A 20,527-nucleotide genomic window follows, 5' to 3' on the forward strand; every position below is an offset into this window, starting at 1 on the left:
GCTCTACTGGACTGTTTACACACACACAGCATCATTTGCACTCTATACTGCTCACTTGCACATCTGAAATATTATACTGAATGCTCATTTGCACTAATGGACCACTTTCATAATTGCATTAAATCATCTACTGCACTGTAACTTCAATAACTGCACTAACTTATCTACTGCACTGTAACCTTACATTTACATAAACCTTATTAACTGCATCTACTCATCTATTGCACTGTAACTTCAATAACGGCATTAACTAATCTAATGCACTGTAACCTTATTAACTGTATTTACTCATCTTATGGACTGCAACTTCAATAACTGCATTAACTCATCTACTGCACTGTAACTTCAATAACTGCATCTACTCATCTATTGCACTGTAACTTCAATAACTGCATTAACTAATCTAATGCTCTGTAACCTTATTAACTGCATTTACTCATCTTCTGGACTGCAACTTCAATAACTGCATTAACTCATATACGTACCGCACCGTACCTTTAATAGCTGCATAACTCATCCACTGCACTGTAACTTCAATAACTAAATTAACTCATCTACTGCACTGCAACTTTAATAGCTAATGTCTATAATTTATGCACACTTAAGTCACTTGCACTATTGTTTATTATCTGTTCATAGCCACCTGTACATTAATGTTCATAGTATATAGCCATATATTGGTCATAGTACATACCTACTGTCATATTTTTCATAGAACATACCTACTGTAAAATATTAAGTAAGCTGCCTACCTAGACAGCATTTGGGAGCGTATTAATCGCCTTGCCAATCGCACAACATCACGCTGTCTACGTAGGTAGCACACAAAGTTCCGAAACATCGTGAGACTTCCGGTGAGTGCGTGCGGCTGTAAGCGGCTTTGATTGCGTTCAGCGATTGTGCGGCAGCGAGCGGACAGACGCTCGTCGGACCACTTGCGGGCAACTGACAGCAAGCCGAGCCAAATGAACGCCTTCGTTTATTCAACCTCCTGCGATGACAGCACTGAAATGATGCGGTATTTTGAAACTCCGTCCTCAAGAGCCATGGATACCGTTCACACGAGCAGAAATTAAGGATCGAAACCCTGTTACCGAGAGCAGCTCTGTGGCGAGTCGGATCGGAACGTTAGCTCAGCTGGCTAGCAGCAGATTCGTCTTCATTCCTGGGTGGTGTTTCCCGGGGCCCGTACACCAGCGATGGGAATCGTATTCACAAAGTTATGGAGGCTTTTTAACCATCAAGGTACGTCGAATAATGTATCTACGTAAGAAACGTACCGGTGTCATGTTAACGAACGCGTTTCAACCGCTGACGTTAAATGACTAAATTAGCTAGGCGTTTGCTAACCTGCTAGTTTCCCTTGAACCCATCGATATTGTTGCTTGTATAAAATGAAATTATTCAGAAAACACCTTTCGTATATGTTGATCAGCTCAGACATCTTGTTACTGTCTGACCTTGCATTAAATAATCGCCAAGGCGTCAATACATTGAAATACGTTACACGCTATAGGTCGAGTATTGACAGATGTGTTCCTGACTGCTGTCATGTTAAGTACCGTCTGTTTGAAGGATCGAAGCCTGAAATCTGTATTCGTAACTATGCATCACTGTAAGCACTGTGACACGTTGATGCAAGTTTCACTTAATATATGGAGGTATTAATAGATGAGTATAAGTCTGTTGTATTTCAGTTATGCGTTTTGGGTGCTTGACAGTTCCGCTGTCGTAGTTTTGTTGTATGATATGTCTGGTCAGGTATTGATAAAACGTCACAGGACAATTTAAAGTGAATGTGAAAGTAAATGACCTCCAGCATACAGAATAAGGGGTCCATAGAGCATTAGCCATTTACTCTTGTTCTTTTGTAGTAACTGCGCAAGTGTTTTGTACATACAAGATGCATGTCAGTGTATGGGGTATTGCAAATGAATTTTCTCCCTAAACATGAACGAGACACGTTTTCAATGTCGGCAACATAACCCAGTGGAAGGTTTCTCTTCAGTGCTCGCATTACTCATTAGCTGTACAGATCATTGTGATATGGACGAGCCTTGTAACACGAGAGTCAAGGTGGGAGACTGTTACCTGCAAGCAGGCACAGTAGCAATAGGCTTTCTAGGTTAGGCCCATTAAGTGATTCAAAGGCGTTTCGCACTGTATAATTTTTGCATCAGTATTCTGACCCCTGTCAAGACATGCAAACCTGCTTAAAGGGATAGTTGTCATTATTTACACACCCTCTTGTCTTTCAAACCTGTATGATTCTTTTCTTCCGCAGAACACAAAAGAAGATATTTTGAAAAAGGTTGGTAACAGAAAACCGCTGGTCCCCATTGACTTGCATCGGTTTTGTGTCCACACAATTGAAGTCAATGGGGACCAATGGTTTTTGATTACCATGTTTTTTCATATTATATTTTGTGTTTCGCAGAAGAAAGAAAGACACACAGGTTTAAAATGACAACGGGGGGAAATGGTGACAGACATTTTGAAGGCGAACTATTCCTTTAAATTCTCTTTCAGCCATTTCATCGATTATTAACAAGATGATATAATCCGAACATCCTGAAATGTTATTCCCCTTCTTGCAAACTTTGTTTTCTTTTCATTATTTATCGTTTATTTGACTTGGCAAACAATGAGATTCGGCTGAAGTTTCATTATGTACCCGTTCTATACCAGTTCAAATGAAACCTCAGACTAGTGAGAATGCCACAGAATGCGAGACATTCTTTGAATTTACGTGTCAGATTCTTGACACACCAACCCTACCCTTAGATCCGGCTAGATGTAGCCTTGTATAGTTTTGAAGTGCCTTGGACAAAGCATCTTTCTGAGATACTTTTAATTATCTTGCAATTGCTTGTTAATTTGTCACCTAACCTTTATAACTCATAGTGGCTAATCTGGCAAGGCTCACATTTAGTCTAAAGAATGATTTCTTGAGAGCTTTTAGGCTTAACAAGATCAATGTTTATTAGTGTAGTTGTGCTTCATTTTCTGACACTCTCTATGGGTGTGTCTGAATGTCTGTATACCGTATGGGTAAATAGTGACATAGTAAACAATCATGCATGACTGAATGCAGTTCAGTCTCTTTTAGAGAGTTTTTTACCCCACATCGATTGTCGTCATCAGTCGTTTTGATTATTAGTAGGGATTTATTACTTGATATAATTATGAATGTTTCTAAACTCTTCGTTGTTGGCTCACAAAGGGGCGTCCAGGGATTATTTGGAGTAAAGCTTTTAGCTTTGTGTCATTTTGTTATGTTTGTCTCAGATTCAGCAATGTTAATTCTGGTGAGACTAAATAATGTTTTGAAACATCCTGTGGAAGCTGTAGACTTTCATTTCCCTTTTATGTGGCATTTGTCAAAATGTTTTGCACAGCTATATGAACCCTTATATTCCCCAATTTGTTTTAATGATCAGTTGTATAAAACCCTAAATAAGGTGACATATGGGCCAAAGACGTTAAGATGTCCCCATCAGAATACATTTACAAAAGGGATTTTAGGTCCTTAGAAAGCACATTCAATTTAAGAAAAATGTCTACTTTATGGTTTCAACTTAGTTTTTGGAGAATCAAATGTCAAAATTAGTTTGAAATAATGTTACATTGTCTTTCAGTGTAACACAATATTCATGTACAAATTCAAACAACGTACTTCTTCTGACTTGTACATATTAAAATATATAAAAGAATAAGGGAGCATATGACATTTTATTGTGCATTAAAGGAGTAAAAACATCTTATTGACTAATCAGTAAAACATTTAGGATATTGGCAAATAAAAAAAATAAAGTCAAATAACAGCATATATATTATATATAATTTTTTGTTGTAAATATGCCTGACAAGATTGTTACACTGAATGACCTTTAAGTGGGCGTCTTCTGTAAATCAGGGAAACATTTATGTTATTTATTTTTTGCTCAGAAAAACAAAAATACATTTAAATTCAACAGAAAACTTTAAAAAAAAATTAACATTAACAATTTAAAGCAGTATTATTTTTATCTTTTTCGGCTTTGACCCATCACGTAAACCTGCTTTGAATCAATGCAACAATGAGTGCCGCATTTTAATGGCAGTTTGAGACTTGCCTGGTTTCTCGCGTGCAATGACGTCACCGTCGATAGCCTGTTTAGTAATGCAGCGGGAAAATGGTCAGAAGCTGTGTTTTTATATCTCTTCTCATGGCCGCAGAACCTGCATATGCGAAAATAGTTCTTAAGTTTGGCGTTTCTACATCCACTGCATGATTCGAGAGTCTTTAATGCGTTATTTTACTATTACTTCCGTTTGGGCCTTTTACTATTGTGCTGTAAGAAAACCAGTAAACGCGTTTAAATGAATTACAACCTCTGCCGAGCCCATTTTGCTAATGCCATTCACAAGCTTTCGTCAAACAAAATAAAACCGTTTTACGCGTTTACATGACCTTACTTGATATCCGACTATTAAGCATAACCGGAGAAAGACTGTACGTGTAAACATACTCATGTCAAAAGCTCTATATACAAATACATTTGAATATAATTAAATTGAATATAAACCTGTGCTCTGTTGGGCTTATTTTGTGTACAGTGGAGAAGAATGATGGCTATTTTGAATGGGGAAGTCAGTTAAATTAGACTGAGATTTTGCATTACCTGTTAATTTGCCTATTGTGTTTTGTCTTACATAGAAAGTTGCAGGCTTTTTCTTTGGCACACCCTTTACCACGTCACCATGCTGTAATACCTTTGGTGTTTTTGCAGTTGCAAGTTGCAACCACCTGTATCTATATAGACAATAACAGCTTGAAATATGTTTGACTGCAGTGTGGTTGCCTGTAAGCGTGCAATAAACATTTTAAGGTGGGGTACAGCAGGGCGGAGCAATTCCTTATTCCAGCGTGGCTTGTTGATGTCCTATGACAATGACACTAACTTTCACCTGCATTTTGTACATAAAATGTGCTGTCTACTCTGCTCATAAGAAAGGAATGGCTTGTCAACTAATCGATTGACCAGAATGGTTCTATTTCTATTCTAAAAGTAAAGATCAGACCTGTAGTCATTCAACCTAATAGGCAGTGTTGTTCATCTCAACTGAAATATTTTGACATGTGAAATATGGATATCATTTTATCACTTTAATTATGTAAGAAGAGTTTTACACAGCAATTATACATTATAAAGTTATTGTAGGATGTCACGTTGCCATTGCATAGGATGACACAATGGCACGCCTGTCACTCAGGAAATTCCAATTATTAAAGCAAACTTATTATTTATTCATTTCATGTTAAACATGTCGAACATATACACAATGCCAATTAAAAATGATCGGGAAGAATCTTTACCTATGTTCAACAAAAATTGAATCTTTTCAATGAATAGGCTGCATTCAGAATTTTTCAGTGCTGGTATCGAAACAACTTGACAATTGTATTTCTTTTTTCCCCAGAGCACAAAGTCATTATTGTTGGACTTGACAATGCAGGAAAGACCACCATACTTTATCAGTTGTAAGTATTTCCCATTAAAGGGATAGATCACCCAAAAATGAAAATTCTGTCATCATATACTCACTCTCAGACTGTCCCAAACCTGTATACATTTCTTTGTTCTGATAAACACAAAGGAAGCTATTTGAAAGAATGCCAGTAACCAAACAGATCTCATCCCCATTGAATCCCATAGTATTTATTTTCCCTACTATGTTTGTAAATGTGGGAAGAGATCGTTGTGATTACTGACATTCAAATTTGAGCTATCCTGAGCCATTGTATCATTTTGTACATAGTTGTGTGTTTTACGTCACGTCAGGCCAGTTTTTATTTGTGTTTATGATCTGTTTTCTAGCTCAATGAATGAGGTGGTGCACACTTCACCCACCATAGGTAGCAATGTGGAGGAGATTGTAGTCAATAACACACATTTCCTTATGTGGGACATTGGAGGACAGGAATCTTTGCGTTCGTCTTGGAACACTTACTACACTAACACAGAGGTTTGCTTTCTGTAAACACTGTGTGTCCTTTGCCTTTTATGTACAGTTGTCTTTAATTGCAAATGCTTTGTTTTAGTAAGTGTTTCTCCTTTGTAGTTTGTGATCGTGGTGGTGGACAGTACAGACAGGGAGAGAATCTCAGTGACCAAAGAGGAGCTCTATAGGATGTTAGCCCATGAGGTGAGGATTATAGTCCGATGTGGTAATGTCTGGTTTTCTACTGGTCACTTCCTATTTTCTTTTCTAGGATCTGAAAAAGGCTGGTTTGTTGGTTTTTGCCAATAAACAAGATGTCAAGGATTGTATGTCTGTTGCTGAGATTTCCCAGAGTCTACAGCTCACCTCTGTCAAAGACCATCAGTGGCACATACAGGCCTGTTGTGCCCTCACTGGGGAAGGGTAAGACCTTTTGAAAGAACTCCAGATATATGGCAAATAGTACCACAATATACTGTCAAACCAAAATGTATTCAAACACCTTCAACATTTCTCATATTATCCCAGTTAATTCGCTATAGTTCTGAATGAAAATCTCTTACACACACTCCCACACACATATATTTGGTTGAATAGCTGTCAGCTGTTAAATGTAAGTACACAATTAGATAATACCAATTTAGGGCAACCAATTATCAAGCAATGCTTAATTTTGTTCAGTCTATTGTTGTCACATTAGCAATTAATAAAACACTTGTCAGAGCCGATGGGCTAGTTGACAGTGTAGTTGACATATGGTGCGGTTGCATTTCAGGGCAACCCTTGTTTGAATCCCGGCTCGTGGATATTTCCTGAAGCCACCCCCTTTCTCTCTCCTACTTCACTTCCTGTCATTACTTCACTGTACTGTCAAGAAATGGCACAAAAGCCAGAAAGAATATCTAAAAACACTTCAAAACATGGTCGGGTTAAAGTATCTGAATCATTTTGGTCCCAAATTTGTATCTGTTTTATTGGATTTTTTAGCTATCCTTTATTTAGCTATCCTCACATAAATGAACTTTGGTGTCTTGCACCCACTAGTAAAAATATATCGAAATTTATATCTGGTGTCTGAATAATTTTGGTTTGACTGTGCGTGCAAAGTTGCACAGACAGCATTTGCTGTCTGACAAATGCTGACTCGTCCTTGTGCTTCCACACTTGTCTTTATTACTAGCAAGAATCTTCAATTTTTGAGCTCTTGTGCTGGCCAGTCCTCACAGAATCAATAAAGATATTTGTGCCAGTGGAAAGCGTAGCGATTCCCAGCATATCGATCTTCCACACTGTCTGCCGTATGCATGTATTCACTTTTCACTTGTTAACCCAAATGTTTGTTCTGGTTATTCAAAGTTTTTTACATTTTAGACTGTACATGTGTAAAGCCCTATGTAGGGTTGGTTGCACTCAGCATTTTTAACGCAAGACGTAAATGAAACATTAAGGGACCATTCTGTTTATGTAGATCAAATGAAAGGCAGAAAAGAGTCATTGTTGAACTCTAAAGCTGAATGTCTGTTTCCTGTCCACAGGCTCTGCCAGGGTCTGGAGTGGATGATGTCGCGGCTGCGAGTAAGATGACCTGTGACCTCTGATTGCAGTGTGCTCCTTCTCTCTCTTTCCCACCGGCGTGGAGGCCGGTTGTCGCTCACTGTGAAGGTGACTTAGCGACGTCACCAGAACTTGATTAATTTATTACAGATTATGGAGAACTGTGAACAAACAATCCACAATTAACAACTATAATATGTCAGGACTCGTAATACAGGATAAAGCGAAACCCAGTGTTTTTTGCAGTTGAATAAGGCAGCACAGATCTTGAACTAAGAGGACTTGTATCTAGTTGAACAAATGTCTGTCTGGAGTGGACTTGCTGCTTTGCCCAGGTACCTGACATGGTGTTGCCCAGTGTGTACAGTACAGTATTTTAATTTACTCTGTGCCTGATTCTATGCCTCCTCTGGGCTGAGGAGACACGGTAACATGCAAGGGGAAACTGCACTCATGTAAAATACACGCAAATAAAGTGTTTTTATCTGTCATGACTTTTCACACTTTCTCTATTGATTTTATTGCTACAACTTGAGATGTATTTCAAATGTTTTTTGGGACATCTAGGTGGCGCCAGGGGGTTTGCAAGAACAACTTCACTTAATAATCCAGAAAGCGACAGCTGTTATGTGTAATAAACAGTTTAGAAAGCAGAAAACGGAGAACTGCACTTGGACTGAAAATTTATACTAAACTACGGTTACATATTCTAATACCTTTGTTATATCTGTTATATTCTTGATTTAAAAAAGAGGTATGTTTTTTATGTTTATTTAATATTAATAATGTTTATTAACATTTTATTTGTATTTATAAAATCAATAGTTCTTGTACTTGTCGATTCGTCAGTAGCCATAGTTTATTTATGATCAGAGCAGATATTTCAGATTTTTATTTAGTCTTATTTACAGCAGTAATTCTTTTTGACTATGATAACATGGACTTATGGAAAGAGATGATCTGGTGTAGTACTTCAGTGCCTAATAAGGAGGGGTGATACATTTGTTTTATGAGACAACACTGCTGAAGTTGTTAATACTCAAGCTTCAAGGGTGCTTGTTATATGAAAGTACATCCTGCCCCTTGACCGTTTCAACCAACACTAAATACACAACAGGCTGAATGAAAGTGTTATACACAAACTTGCTTTCCTTCTGGCATGTGCAGTACTGACTATGTTGTAGTTGCTTATGCTTTATTTATGGTAAACATTGTCCTCTGTCACAGGGTTTGCAGTTTTGTTTTTCGTGCAGTGTTCTAGAATGTTGTTGTTTTCAAGTGTAAGTGGTGTTGTTTTATTTAAACAGGGTGTGTTAATATCCCATCCTCAGCTGTTCGGACCCCCCACCTGTGAGCTACTCATCTTTTCCAGTGACTAAGCTTTATGTTTGTCTTCTAATGTGTCTGAGTGAAGAACAGAACATCAAAATCATCCAAATTTGAGGTAGCATATTACTGTAGTTCTGCTGACGGTGTTACAGTTGACAGAAATATATAAATATTTACCCTAATGAAAATATTCTAGGAATTAATAGAGGATCATTCTTGTGTGTGGCACATTAAGGGAAAACATGTACATGGTGTGAAATTGCTATTGACTTTTTAAATCATAAATAATAAAAATATATAATACTAATGTAAGCTATTTAACTCGATCAAGTGTCTTTTATGGCATTTTACTTACTGAAATGAAACTATATTTGTCAAAATCTTTTTTGGACCGAATGATATAACTGCTGAAACTTTGTTGATGCTGCTGTTCATTTGTCCTCAATTTGTCAATTGTTGCATTTCAAAGGTAAACATTGCACCTGTTTTCCTTATTAGAAACGTTGTACAATTGTAATGAGGTCAAAACCACTACACAAAATGCTGGTCCATAATAACAGCCACAATTTCGCATTTGTTGTCAGTGTTAGTTCTTGCAGACTGAGAGCACAGTAGGAAATAGTGAGCTGAGACACCGGCTGCAGCTGCTTCTGTCATTCAGCTCTGTGTAATACTGCCCCACCAAGGACATGTAGGGAACTTCACACCTGTGGAAGGAAATGACATCAAGATACAAACTGAATGTTTTAAGCATGTCTCCAGATGTATGTAACGGTATCAAAGCAGGATCTTGTTCAACCTGTCCATGTGACACAATGGTGTTATGGGCTGGGGAAAATGCGTCATTATATACATACTGAGTCCCGTGGCCACTTGGGAAGCTTTAAAAATAGTGTCTGCTGTATTTTTGAACGTCCCTGAATAGTTTTAATACTGTAACATGCTCATCCGAATTAGATCATACAGAAATGTGCAGTAGAAGAGTGCAATAGCAATTGTGTGTCTGTTCAGAAGCACTTGAAGTTGTGGTGTGGTAGCATTGATGTTTCCAAACTGGAACTGTCTGCTAAAACAAAAGAATTGTGCACATTTGATGTCAAGAATATGGCCAAGAAATGTCCAGCAATCTCAGAAGAATATATAATAATCTTTTTGTTTTTAGGGTTTCGAGCACGAAGTGCTGAAAACCTATTGTTTTTGTAAGGATTTTTATTAGGGTTTCGAGCCCGAAGGGCTGAAAACCTATTGTATTTGTAAGGATTTTTATTCTTCTTCTTCTTCTTCTTCTTATTATTATTATTATTCCGCCATAAAACGTGTTGCCCAGCCCAAACCGTAAGTCGTAGAAACTTGAGACTTGGTCAGATGGTAGTAGTCTTGCACGCTACTCAGATACTCGGAGCCAGCCATGTCGGTCCATAGGGGGCGCTATAGCGATGGCCAATGCGTTTGGGCTCAATGCTCGTAAACCGGATGTCGCACAACAAAGTGTTTGGTGTCATTGGAATCCTTGGCTCCAAACTTAAAAAACGTATATCTCCGATTTCATTTCCGGTATGCAAATTTTTTCCCTAATTTGCATTTTATAAAAAAAAAAAAAAATGAACTAGTCCCTGGATTTTTGCCCGATCGGAACCAAACCAACGCTGATGAATTCTGTGGAGTGTGAATATGAATAATCATAAAAAGAAGTTGAAATTTCGATTCAGGGTCGCTAGGGGGCATCAAAACGTCTGAACCGGAAGTAGCCAGTTTCACTAAAATGACCATAACTCGTGAACCGTTTGAGCTATCTTCACGGGGCTTAGACCGTATATGTAGACCCTCAGTCTGGGGTAACAATAAAAAAGACTCGGTGTTTGGCCACTAGGTGGCGCTATAATAGCAAAGAAGTCGAAAAAGGCTCTAACTACGCAACCGTTTGCCCGATTGACTTATTATTTGGTATGTTGTGTCTTTGTGTCATGCACCGTGACTGTATAAAAGGACTTTGACGTTTCTCAAAAAACATGGCCGCTATCGGCCAATGAATTTTGAGCACTCATTACACAGGGTTAACAGGGGCCGATCAAAACGACACTCGCTGGGCTTGTTCGACTCGTGGTCCTGAAGGTCTGTAAGAAATATGAACTCATTCGGCCACCGGGGGGCGAAGTAACGGTTTTAGAGTGCATAAACAATTGTGTATCACGTGACATTTGACATATACTCAAACTATTTACATCATATGATAGCTCTTCTCATTCTGAACAACTTTGTCTCCTGACACGCTTCTGTCAATCAAACGGTTCGTGAGTTATCGCTGACGATGTCAAAAATCTACTTTCGCGAACTAGTCCTTGGTTTTTCAACCGATCGGAACCAATAAAATGCAGATGACTTCTGTGGAGTGTGAATGTAAATAATCATTGAAAAAAAGTTGAAATTTATATTCATACACGGTAGGGGGGGGCAAAAACTGAACTGGGCGGAGCCTATCACATTAAAATGGCCATAAATCCAGAACAGATTAACACATCATCATGGGGCTTGGAATAAATGTGTAGACCATCACTCTGAGGTCACCTTCAAAAGAAGGTGGCGTTTGGACACTAGGTGGCGCTAAAACAGTAAAAATGGCAAAATTGATGCGTATTTCATTACTTAAACAATTGTGTATCACGTGACATTTGACAAACACACAAACTATTGATATCATATGATAGCTCTTCTCATTCTGAACAAATTTGCCTCTTGATCTATTGATGTCAATCAAACGGTTCAGGAGTTATTGCTGATGATGTTAAAATCGTACTTTTGCAAACTAGTTCTTTGATTTTCAAGCAATTTCAAAATTTCCACCATAGTACAATTCTCTGGACTCTCTAGGTCAACAATGATTAAAAACATGTTGAGTTTTTTTTGTTGTGTGACCATTACAGGGTCCTTTTTTATATTAACGTGAATAATGTACGTTAAAGGTTGCTACTCCTTAATAAATAATCCAACTGACTTGCAATTAAGTAGTATTATACATATTATGACTCAAAACAAGCATGCTCATCAGAAGAGGCATGCCTTCATAAAAGTCCAAAAGGCGAAATATTCATTCAAATGGGCTTTTCATACATGTCTTTGTAAGCATGCGTAGTCTGCATAGACCGTTACTGATCACCTAAGTCAAAATTCTGGGTCTAAAGGCCTATCATTCATTGAGGATGTGTGTTAGGGCCATTTCTGAAATGGATTTGACTAATTTATCCTGATAACGTGAGTCTCGCTACTGAATTGTCCGAATGACTTGATATGACAAAATGTAATCTATGTCCTATATGTGCATGTGTGTGTGAGCATGCCTGGGTCTGTATGAGCCAATGCTGACCCTTTGACTCATTTTGCTGGGTGTGGGGTTGTATTGTCGATTGTGGACATGTTAGTTTGCCATCCCTGAGACTGGTCGACGTTTACTTACCTAAACTTCTCGAAACCCGATAATTGCTGCTTGCAGCTATATTTCTTCTTATTATTATTCCGCCATAAAACGCGTCGCCCAGCCCAAACCGTAAGTTGTAGAAACTCGAGACTTGGTCAGATGGTAGTAGTCTTGCACGCTACTCAGATACTCGGAGTCAGCCATGTCGGTCCATAGGGGGCGCTACAGCGAGGAAAAGCGCCTTTTTGCTCGTAACTCCTAAACCGTTTGTCGCACACCCACGTGTTTTATATCATTGTAATCATTGGCTCAAAACTTAAAACCCTCATGGCTCCGATTTTATTTCCGGTATGCAAATTTTCCCGCTAATTTGCATTTTATGAAAAAAAACAAAAATGAACTAGTCCCTGGATTTTTGCCCGATCGGAACCAAACCAACGCTGATGAATTATGTGGAGTGTGAATATAAATAATCATAAAAGAATGTTGAAATTTCGATTCAGGGTAAATAGGGGGCATCAAAACATCCGAACCGCAAGTTGCCTATTTCGCTAAAATGGCTATACTTAGAGAACGGTTTGAGATATCTTCACGGGGCTTAGACCATATGTGAAGACCCTCAGTCCGGGGTCACAATAAAAACGACTCGGTGTTTGGCCACTAGGTGGCGCTATAATAGCAAATATCTCGAAAAGGGCTATTACTACTCCACCGTTTGCCCAATCGACTTATTATTTGGTATGTTGTGTCTTTGTGTCATGCACCATGACTGTATAAAAGGACTTTGGCGTTTCTCAAAAAACATGGCTGCCATCAGCCAATGAAGTTTGAGCACTCATTGGACAGAGTTAACGGAACTCGATCGAAACGACACTCGCTGGGCTTGTTCGTGTCCTGGTCCTGAAGGTCTGTAAGAAATATGAACTCATTCGGCCACCGGGGGGCGAAAAAACGTTTTTGGGGTGCTTAAACAATTGTGTATCACGTGACATTTGACATATACTCAAACTATTTACATCATATGATAGCTCCTCTCATTCTGAACAACTTTGCCTCTGGACACGCTTCTGTCGATCAAATGGTTCGTGAGTTATCGCTGATAATGTCAAAAACCTACTTTCGCGAACTAGTCCTTGGTTTTTCAACCAATCGGAACCAAACCAATGCAGATGACTTCTGTGGAGTGTGAATGTAAATAATCATTGAAAAAAAGTTGAACTTTGTTTTCATACACGGTAGGAAATACCAAAAACTGAACTGGGCGGAGCCTATCACATTAAAATGGCCATAAATCCAGAACGGATTAACACATCATCATGGGGCTTGGTACATATGTGTAGACCATCACTCCGAGGTCACCTACAAAAGAAGGTGGCGTTTGGACACTAGGTGGCGCTAGACCAGTAGAAATGGCTAAATTGACGTGTATTTCATCAGTTAAACAATTGTGTATCACGTGACATTTAACATACACACAAATTATTGATATCATATGATAGCTCTTCTCATTCTGAACAAATTTGCCTCTTGATCTATTGATGTCAATCAAACGGTTCAGGAGTTATTGCTGATGATGTTAAAATCGTACTTTTGCAAACTAGTTCTTTGATTTTCAAGCAATTTCAAAATTTCCACCATAGTACAATTCTCTGGACTCTCTAGGTCAACAATGATTAAAAACATGTTGAGTTTTTTTTGTTTTGTGACCATTACAGGGTCCTTTTTTATATTAACGTGAATAATGTACGTTAAAGGTTGCTACTCCTTAATAAATAATCCAACTGACTTGCAATTAAGTAGTATTATACATATTATGACTCAAAACAAGCATGCTCATCGGAAGAGGCATGCCTTCATAAAAGTCCAAAACGTGAAATATTCATTCTAATGGGCTTTTCATACATGTCTTTGTAAGCATGAGTAGTCTGCATAGACCGTTACTGATCACCTAAGTCAACATTCTGGGTCTAAAGGCCTATCATTCATTGAGGATGTGTGTTAGGGCCATTTCTGAAATGGATTTGACTAATTTATCCTGATAACGTGAGTCTCGCTACTGAATTATCTGAATGACTTGATATAAGAAAATGTAATGTATGTCCTATATGTGCATGTGTGTGTGAGCATGCCTCGGTCTGTATGAGCCAATGCTGACCATCTGAATCATTTTGCTGGGTGTGGGGTTGTATTGTCGATTGTGGACATGTTAGTTTGCCATCCCTGAAGCCAGTCGACATTTACTAACCTAAACCTCTCGAAACCCGATAATTGCTGCTTGCAGCTATATTTTTACATATTTTCACATATTTAAAAAATATGGTCAAAAGCTGTCAAATTTCAGAAATAGGCTGCAAATTTTATTGTAATTTAACAGGGAATGTTTTTACAGTATATTTTTACCGTCTTTTTACAGGATTTTTTTACAGTCTGGTTTAGAAATACGGCCAAAAACCATCAAATTACAGAAAAAGACAGTTTTAAGCTGTTCTGGTGCCTGATTTCTTTAAAGTCTATGTAATGTATGATGGAATAGGCAGATGTCATTTTTGTGTATGTAATGCACATTCGTCTTTCTAAGATGCTTGAAATATGAACATTTAATAAAACTTTTATGATTCTTATGTCCTCCCGATGTCATTTCCAATGGATTTGCAATTTGGTGCACAAGTCAATAGTTGATTTCCCTCTTGCCCCCCTGCATAAGCCACTGGGTACATTTGGATGTAAACGAATGACCTCAAGACTCCCTAGTCATCTTTATACAGTATGGACATTCAGAGACCCATGTCCCAAGAGCTTCATGACTTCTCTTGACACTTGTACTTTGCTTTGTAGTACAACATCATATATACTGTCATTCAAAGCAACCAAGTCTGTTTTCATTTCTCTTCCTCATAGTTTTGATAGTGGTGATTTGCAGAACAGGTGCACTTTTCTGAAGGATGGCTAATGTATATTTAGCTTTTGAAATCTGAGAATGCTGCCCAGTGATTGGTTGATAGGAGCACATGATAACCGGAGTGCGTCGCAGCTGTGAGCTGTTGCCCATCGTTTCTCAGGAGGGAAGAGTTGGGGAGGCTCTGGCAGCTTGGGAAACGTTTTAACTTTAAAATCACCGGTAAGCAAGAAAAACCAATTCACCAAACAAGCAAAAATGTTTCGCTTTGCAGCACTGCTTGGCCTACTCTATCGGATTGTCCGTCTTCTGCCTGCTGGTAGATGGAGGTGATTCTGAGGGTTGGTCCTTCAACCGCAGCCTGCTATGAAGTGTCTGACTTCATTGGCCATCGTGTTGGATCAACCATTTTTACAAATGACCCAAATCTGGAACTTATTCCTGGACTTCTCATTGATCTTCTTTGGAGATTACCTGAAGCACATCACTTCACGAGCAGGATTGTGTTAACGTCCCATTCACACGCCTACTAATCTTTGTGATGAAAATGGATAGAAAAGTCTAATTTGATGTGATTATTTGAGAGTCAGGTCCTAAAAAAGGGTATTTAGTGGCCAGGCCTAAATTTAACCTACAGCCTCAGAAGGCATTGGATGTCTACTAGCTAAACAAAGCCAACCAATCAGCCTGCAGCATTGGCTTACATGTCAAATAGCTTGAGCGATTCAGAGCAGCTGTCGCAAGGTTTCAACCAGGAGGCACAGTGGTTTGGGGGGTCTTAGGTGTCAAACTCTCTCACCAACCGAGGCCTGCTAACAAACTTCAGAAAATTTAGATTTTTTGTTGATCCGAGGTGCATCAGTTCAGTCGGAGGAAAACTGACACATCTGTCTTTGTTTAGGTTTGCAGGAATACATTAAGTGGAATAGCAGATTGGAACGCGAGTGGATTGGTCAGCGCCTTCTTTACTGTAAGGTTGCTTAAAGGTATGTCAGTCTCGTGCATCCTAAAACATTTTTCTTGATCTCTTTCATTAACTTTTGTACAGACATTAACAGATTACTTTTCATCTGTTCTGAATTTGCCCTTTGAGTAAAATGTTTAAATGAGGGTTTCTGTTTTCACTTTATTTTCCATGTGAAACACGTTCTTAGTTGTGGTCATGTTATGCATAATAAAATTGAGTTTAGTATTGTTAGTTGTTAAACGTACAGATTGTTAATAGTGCCCGGTGTTGAGCTGTCTGTCTGGCTTTGATCTTATTGTGCAGAAGTATTCGAAGATGGCATCAGAAGAGGAGTTTGAGGAGGAGTTTGAGGAAGAGTTTGAGGAGGAGGTAAGATACACATTTCAAAGTTTTCGAGGGCTAGTTTATATACTTTTCGCCTTAGTACCCCGTAGATCTTGGCAAACCCTATGAATAGTGGTCTATGATATCTCCAAAGTCAGCAGTTCTGTAGGGGCTGCCATGTCGTATATGATTAGCATTGGATTACATTTCAGATGACCTCTTACTTGGAGACTCTGTAAATTCCATTAAATAAATAATTTGTCACTATATAGCAATTTTACATCAGTCAGTCTTCTCAATAGAAGCAATACTGTAATAAATGATATCATCATTATGTAATAACTACAATCTGGTAATACTTGTTATGTGAATAGGAATGAAATGTATAACCTGAATGGAAATAACCATTGTTAGATATAATACTCAAATTTTTATACTAACAGTGGGATTATGTTCTGTTCATAGCAGCAAAATCTTCTGCAAGCTTCATTAAGAGCTGAAACTACATTTAAAGATAAAGGCAATATACGCTTCTATACTTAAATAATTTCAATATACTCAAATCTGATCAAATATACTTTGATATACTTAAAGTTTGGTTTTGTAATGAAAGATTGATTATCATCTAATAATTTGACAAATATCCCAAATGTCTAGTTTAATGTTTAATAGCTCTTTCTGAAGCCTCTAGTGGTTTTGTGCACTCAATGTTATCATTTGAATAACTGTCTTAATTTGTTGATGGTAAATGTTTTTTAATGTCTGAGTGTTCAATGGAAGAGTGAAAGCAGAAGGTTGTTACTTTAATTCATTATTTCCCTTGGAAATAGAGTTAAAGTAAACCTGGTATACGTTCCTGACTATCTCTGATGTTGATATCTTATAAGGGATTACAAAATAATGAATTAACATTATTCACTTTGGTCTGAATTTTAAAATAACTTTAGATGATTTCAGGAAATGGAAATTCGCCATCTTACATGTTAAAAAGATGGGAATCTCAACACGACAATCATTAGGATTATATACGTTGTACGCTCTGGTTTCACTACGTCTTTCATCTACACTTAGAACGGGATCTCAAAGACATCAGAATTTCTTGAAATGGCTTCTGATATTGGACTTATGGAAAGCAGACAATGGCAGTATTTTCCTTCCTTAATTCTTGTCTAATTCGTTCATATTTTGTAACAGAAAACTATGTTTTTTTCAGGAGTTAATATTTCCAGGCTTCAGTTAGATAAGAACTTAGATAAAAGATGTGACATTAATAAAAAATATTACGATCCAGAATGTAGAAATAACATTTTGTGCATCTTTAATGTGCTTTTATCCCCATTAATGGAAAACAGCCCTCCGCTTTGGGCCGAGTCGTTCTTCCAAGAGATACAAATATAGAAGTCGACATCTCCAGCAGGCTCGCAGGAAGCCAAATGAGACGAGCCGTGTTGTAAATCATACTCCTAACCATTAACGTCACGCTGATAAAATGCTTTGGGGGAGGACTCGTGGAAAACTAACACCTCTATGTAATGGAGGGACAGATTTAATTTACAATATATTTAATGACAAAGTGACTACTTTACATTTGTCATATCATATGGCTATCAAAAGCCATTGCAAGGGGTAACATGCATACAATGTATTTCTGCCTTCCATTGGTCCAATTAAAGAAGCCACTGGAGTGTTTTTCCTGCTCTGGTTTTGTGTTAAAATTATGGATTTGGTTATAATTTCTTATTAAATAATTGAAGGAAAGTTTATTCTCTTAATAGTACAGTTAGATGTATGACTGAATCTGAATGCAGTTCAGTCACAGGTGTATGTATTGGAATGTGTTCCCTGACCCACTGTTTCTATGTACTACAATGACTATAAGTTTAGCAGTAAATAATAATAGTCATGAGGTCATTTGGTTGCTAAAACCTTCTTACCGCAAGCCAGTCAGACGGCTCTGTCAATCAAAGTCAAAGGTCTCCTGTGGAACCAGACTCGCATTTATTCTCTTAACAACAACTTAGTTTGCATAAACATGACTTAAGTTCACTGATCAGGAACAGTGCAGTTGAACCGTAAGTCCATTTGGTGAGATTAGCTTTTTGCTAAAAGTATGATGTGTATATAAAGCTTGCTGAATGCTAGTTAACATGACTTTAGGCCAAGAGGTTAGTTTAAAGATCGTGGTAGAGCAAAACGTATATTTTAAACTATGACCACCAGAGCTGGAAAAGTCACTTTCCTATACAGTATTTTTTTCTGAAGTCTGTGTTCCTCATTTTGAAAGCCCAGAGTTTTTCCTATATTTATAGTACTGTGAGGAGGGTTCGACAGTCACCACCACGACCACCTCAGTGTCTCAGGGTGTAGAGGTAAATGATCTCATCCCCAGAGTCCTCAAAGACCGTACCAGAAGATACTTTTCCAAATTACCCTGCATGCCATGGGGGCTATTCCCTTTCAGATCTATTTGATTTTCTTTGTTAGTAAGACGCATAGAGAAATGCCACTGACATAAAAAGTGGATCATTAATCAAACTCTATCGTTTAACAATTCATGATTTATTAAGAATATTACTATATGTTGAATGAAGTGTTTTGAATTCTGTTGAAATAGTATATAAAAGCCCCCATGCTACCTTGTGCCGAGCCATGCAAATGACATGAACGAATGGCGACAATAAAGGTGTTTTTATAGAGCTTGGTTATGTGATTAAATGTAATATTTGCTTGTAATATTGTTATATTTGTTCGTCGGTAAACATTTGTACTACTTTGTGATCAAACTAATGCTTCACGCACTTTATTTGTAATGCATGAAAGAGCATGTTCTGCGGTTTCATGCTATATATTCAGCCACAGAAAAAAATAAGAGACCATTCCAAATTTTCATTTATTTAGCATTTCTAAATGTATAACGGCCATTCCATTCCAGTGTCTGTTGTATTTCAATAAAACCTTTTTATTAAACCTCAAGAGTAACAAAAACAATTCATTCGAAAGCAAAATGAAAGACAGCATGACAAGACACATGGAAATTTTCCTTAATACATGTTCAAATATTACTTATTACTTAATAATAGTAATAATATTCCTTAAAATTGACATCTGAAAAAATACAGACTATATTTAGTGCCTAACCTTTTTACTTAGCTCACTAAAACAACTACTTTTGGTTTTGGCTAATCTGTCACTAACACATTAGTGTTTCAGGGCACATTGAAGGTAAGTGTTGCAAACTAGATGCTTAAACTTCACTGTATGGATTTTTTGCTTTAATGTACATTATTACAGAAAATAGTCACTAAATCATGCTATTCATTCTTTTTGTATAATGTGCCCTTGTGATGTTTAGATATTAGGAGAGGTTATTAAAAGCGTCCTGTACATTTGTCACAAATGCTGATTCATCTCTTCTTGTTTTAAGACGGGGGTTGGTGGCCTTGCTAAGCGCACGATTAGAAAGAAGGCAAAGGTGGACACCTCCAAGTTCATGACACCCTACCTGGCACACAGTCAGAAGATGCTTGACCAATACAGTCATGTATGAGCAAGTCATTTTGTGTTTGTGCTTTTGTTAACAATCAGTATAAGATTGATTAAAAGTGCAGCATTCGAAATGTAAATTAAATCTATTGCATGTTCTTGTAGAACAAATACAGGGAGGAATATGAAAAATCAAAGGGGCAACCTTATGCCATTTCAAGTGACACACCTGAGATGATTCGCATCAAGAAGGCCCAGGAACAGCTTAGTGAGGTATGTTTCACTTTTTGTTAAAAAAATGTTTTATGTTTATTTGAGCTATATTTAAAATGTCTTGCAATAGCACCCAATAAACATATTTTTGAGTATTTATGATTTGTTCATCTCATTGATTTGTTCATCATATTTAGGTGAAATACCGTATGGAAGGACTCAAGGTCAAAACCACCAGTCTCTATGATGGTGAGGCTCGTGAGGTTATCCATGTGAAGCACGTCTCTGATCTTGTCAGCAAAGTAAGTGCTTGTCTTGGGTGTTTACTGTCATTTTATTTTGTCTGACAGTAAAGCACAGCTTT

General features: G+C 37.7%; 2 protein-coding genes across 2 annotated transcripts in view; both read left to right on the forward strand.

Annotated features, from left to right (window-relative positions):
- Window positions 1–758: 758 nt before the first annotated feature.
- arl5a (ADP-ribosylation factor-like 5A) lies at window positions 759–8,191 on the forward strand. The gene is made up of 6 exons (XM_079464148.1): window positions 759–1,245; window positions 5,464–5,524; window positions 5,862–6,009; window positions 6,106–6,189; window positions 6,257–6,408; window positions 7,521–8,191. Exons 1-6 carry the CDS (start codon window positions 1,200–1,202, stop codon window positions 7,567–7,569), a joined length of 540 nt encoding a protein of 179 aa, XP_079320274.1. The 5' UTR covers window positions 759–1,199; the 3' UTR covers window positions 7,570–8,191.
- Window positions 8,192–15,297: 7,106 nt separating this feature from the next.
- Window positions 15,298–20,527, forward strand: part of neb (nebulin) — a 54,162-nt gene continuing 48,932 nt past the window's right edge. The window contains exons 1-7 of the mRNA XM_079464149.1: window positions 15,298–15,398; window positions 16,078–16,162; window positions 16,447–16,512; window positions 18,777–18,836; window positions 19,892–20,008; window positions 20,116–20,223; window positions 20,361–20,465. Of these exons, the coding sequence (XP_079320275.1) occupies window positions 16,459–16,512; window positions 18,777–18,836; window positions 19,892–20,008; window positions 20,116–20,223; window positions 20,361–20,465 (444 nt within the window). The 5' untranslated portion in view covers window positions 15,298–15,398; window positions 16,078–16,162; window positions 16,447–16,458. The remainder of the gene's footprint in view (window positions 15,399–16,077; window positions 16,163–16,446; window positions 16,513–18,776; window positions 18,837–19,891; window positions 20,009–20,115; window positions 20,224–20,360; window positions 20,466–20,527) is intronic.

The sequence above is a fragment of the Barbatula barbatula genome (genome assembly GCF_947034865.1).
Source record: "Barbatula barbatula genome assembly, chromosome: 9".
Lineage (NCBI taxonomy): Eukaryota > Metazoa > Chordata > Actinopteri > Cypriniformes > Nemacheilidae > Barbatula > Barbatula barbatula.

What these genes read in the sequence shown, in the direction of transcription:
- arl5a (XM_079464148.1), top strand. Translation starts at nt 1,200, where the DNA reads ATGGGAATCGTATTCACAAAGTTATGGAGGCTTTTTAACCATCAAG. An exon ending in ATAGGATGTTAGCCCATGAG is followed by an intron (nt 6,190 to 6,256) that starts GTGAGGATTATA and finishes TTTCTTTTCTAG; the next exon opens with GATCTGAAAAAGGCTGGTTT. An exon ending in TGTGCCCTCACTGGGGAAGG is followed by an intron (nt 6,409 to 7,520) that starts GTAAGACCTTTT and finishes TCCTGTCCACAG; the next exon opens with GCTCTGCCAGGGTCTGGAGT.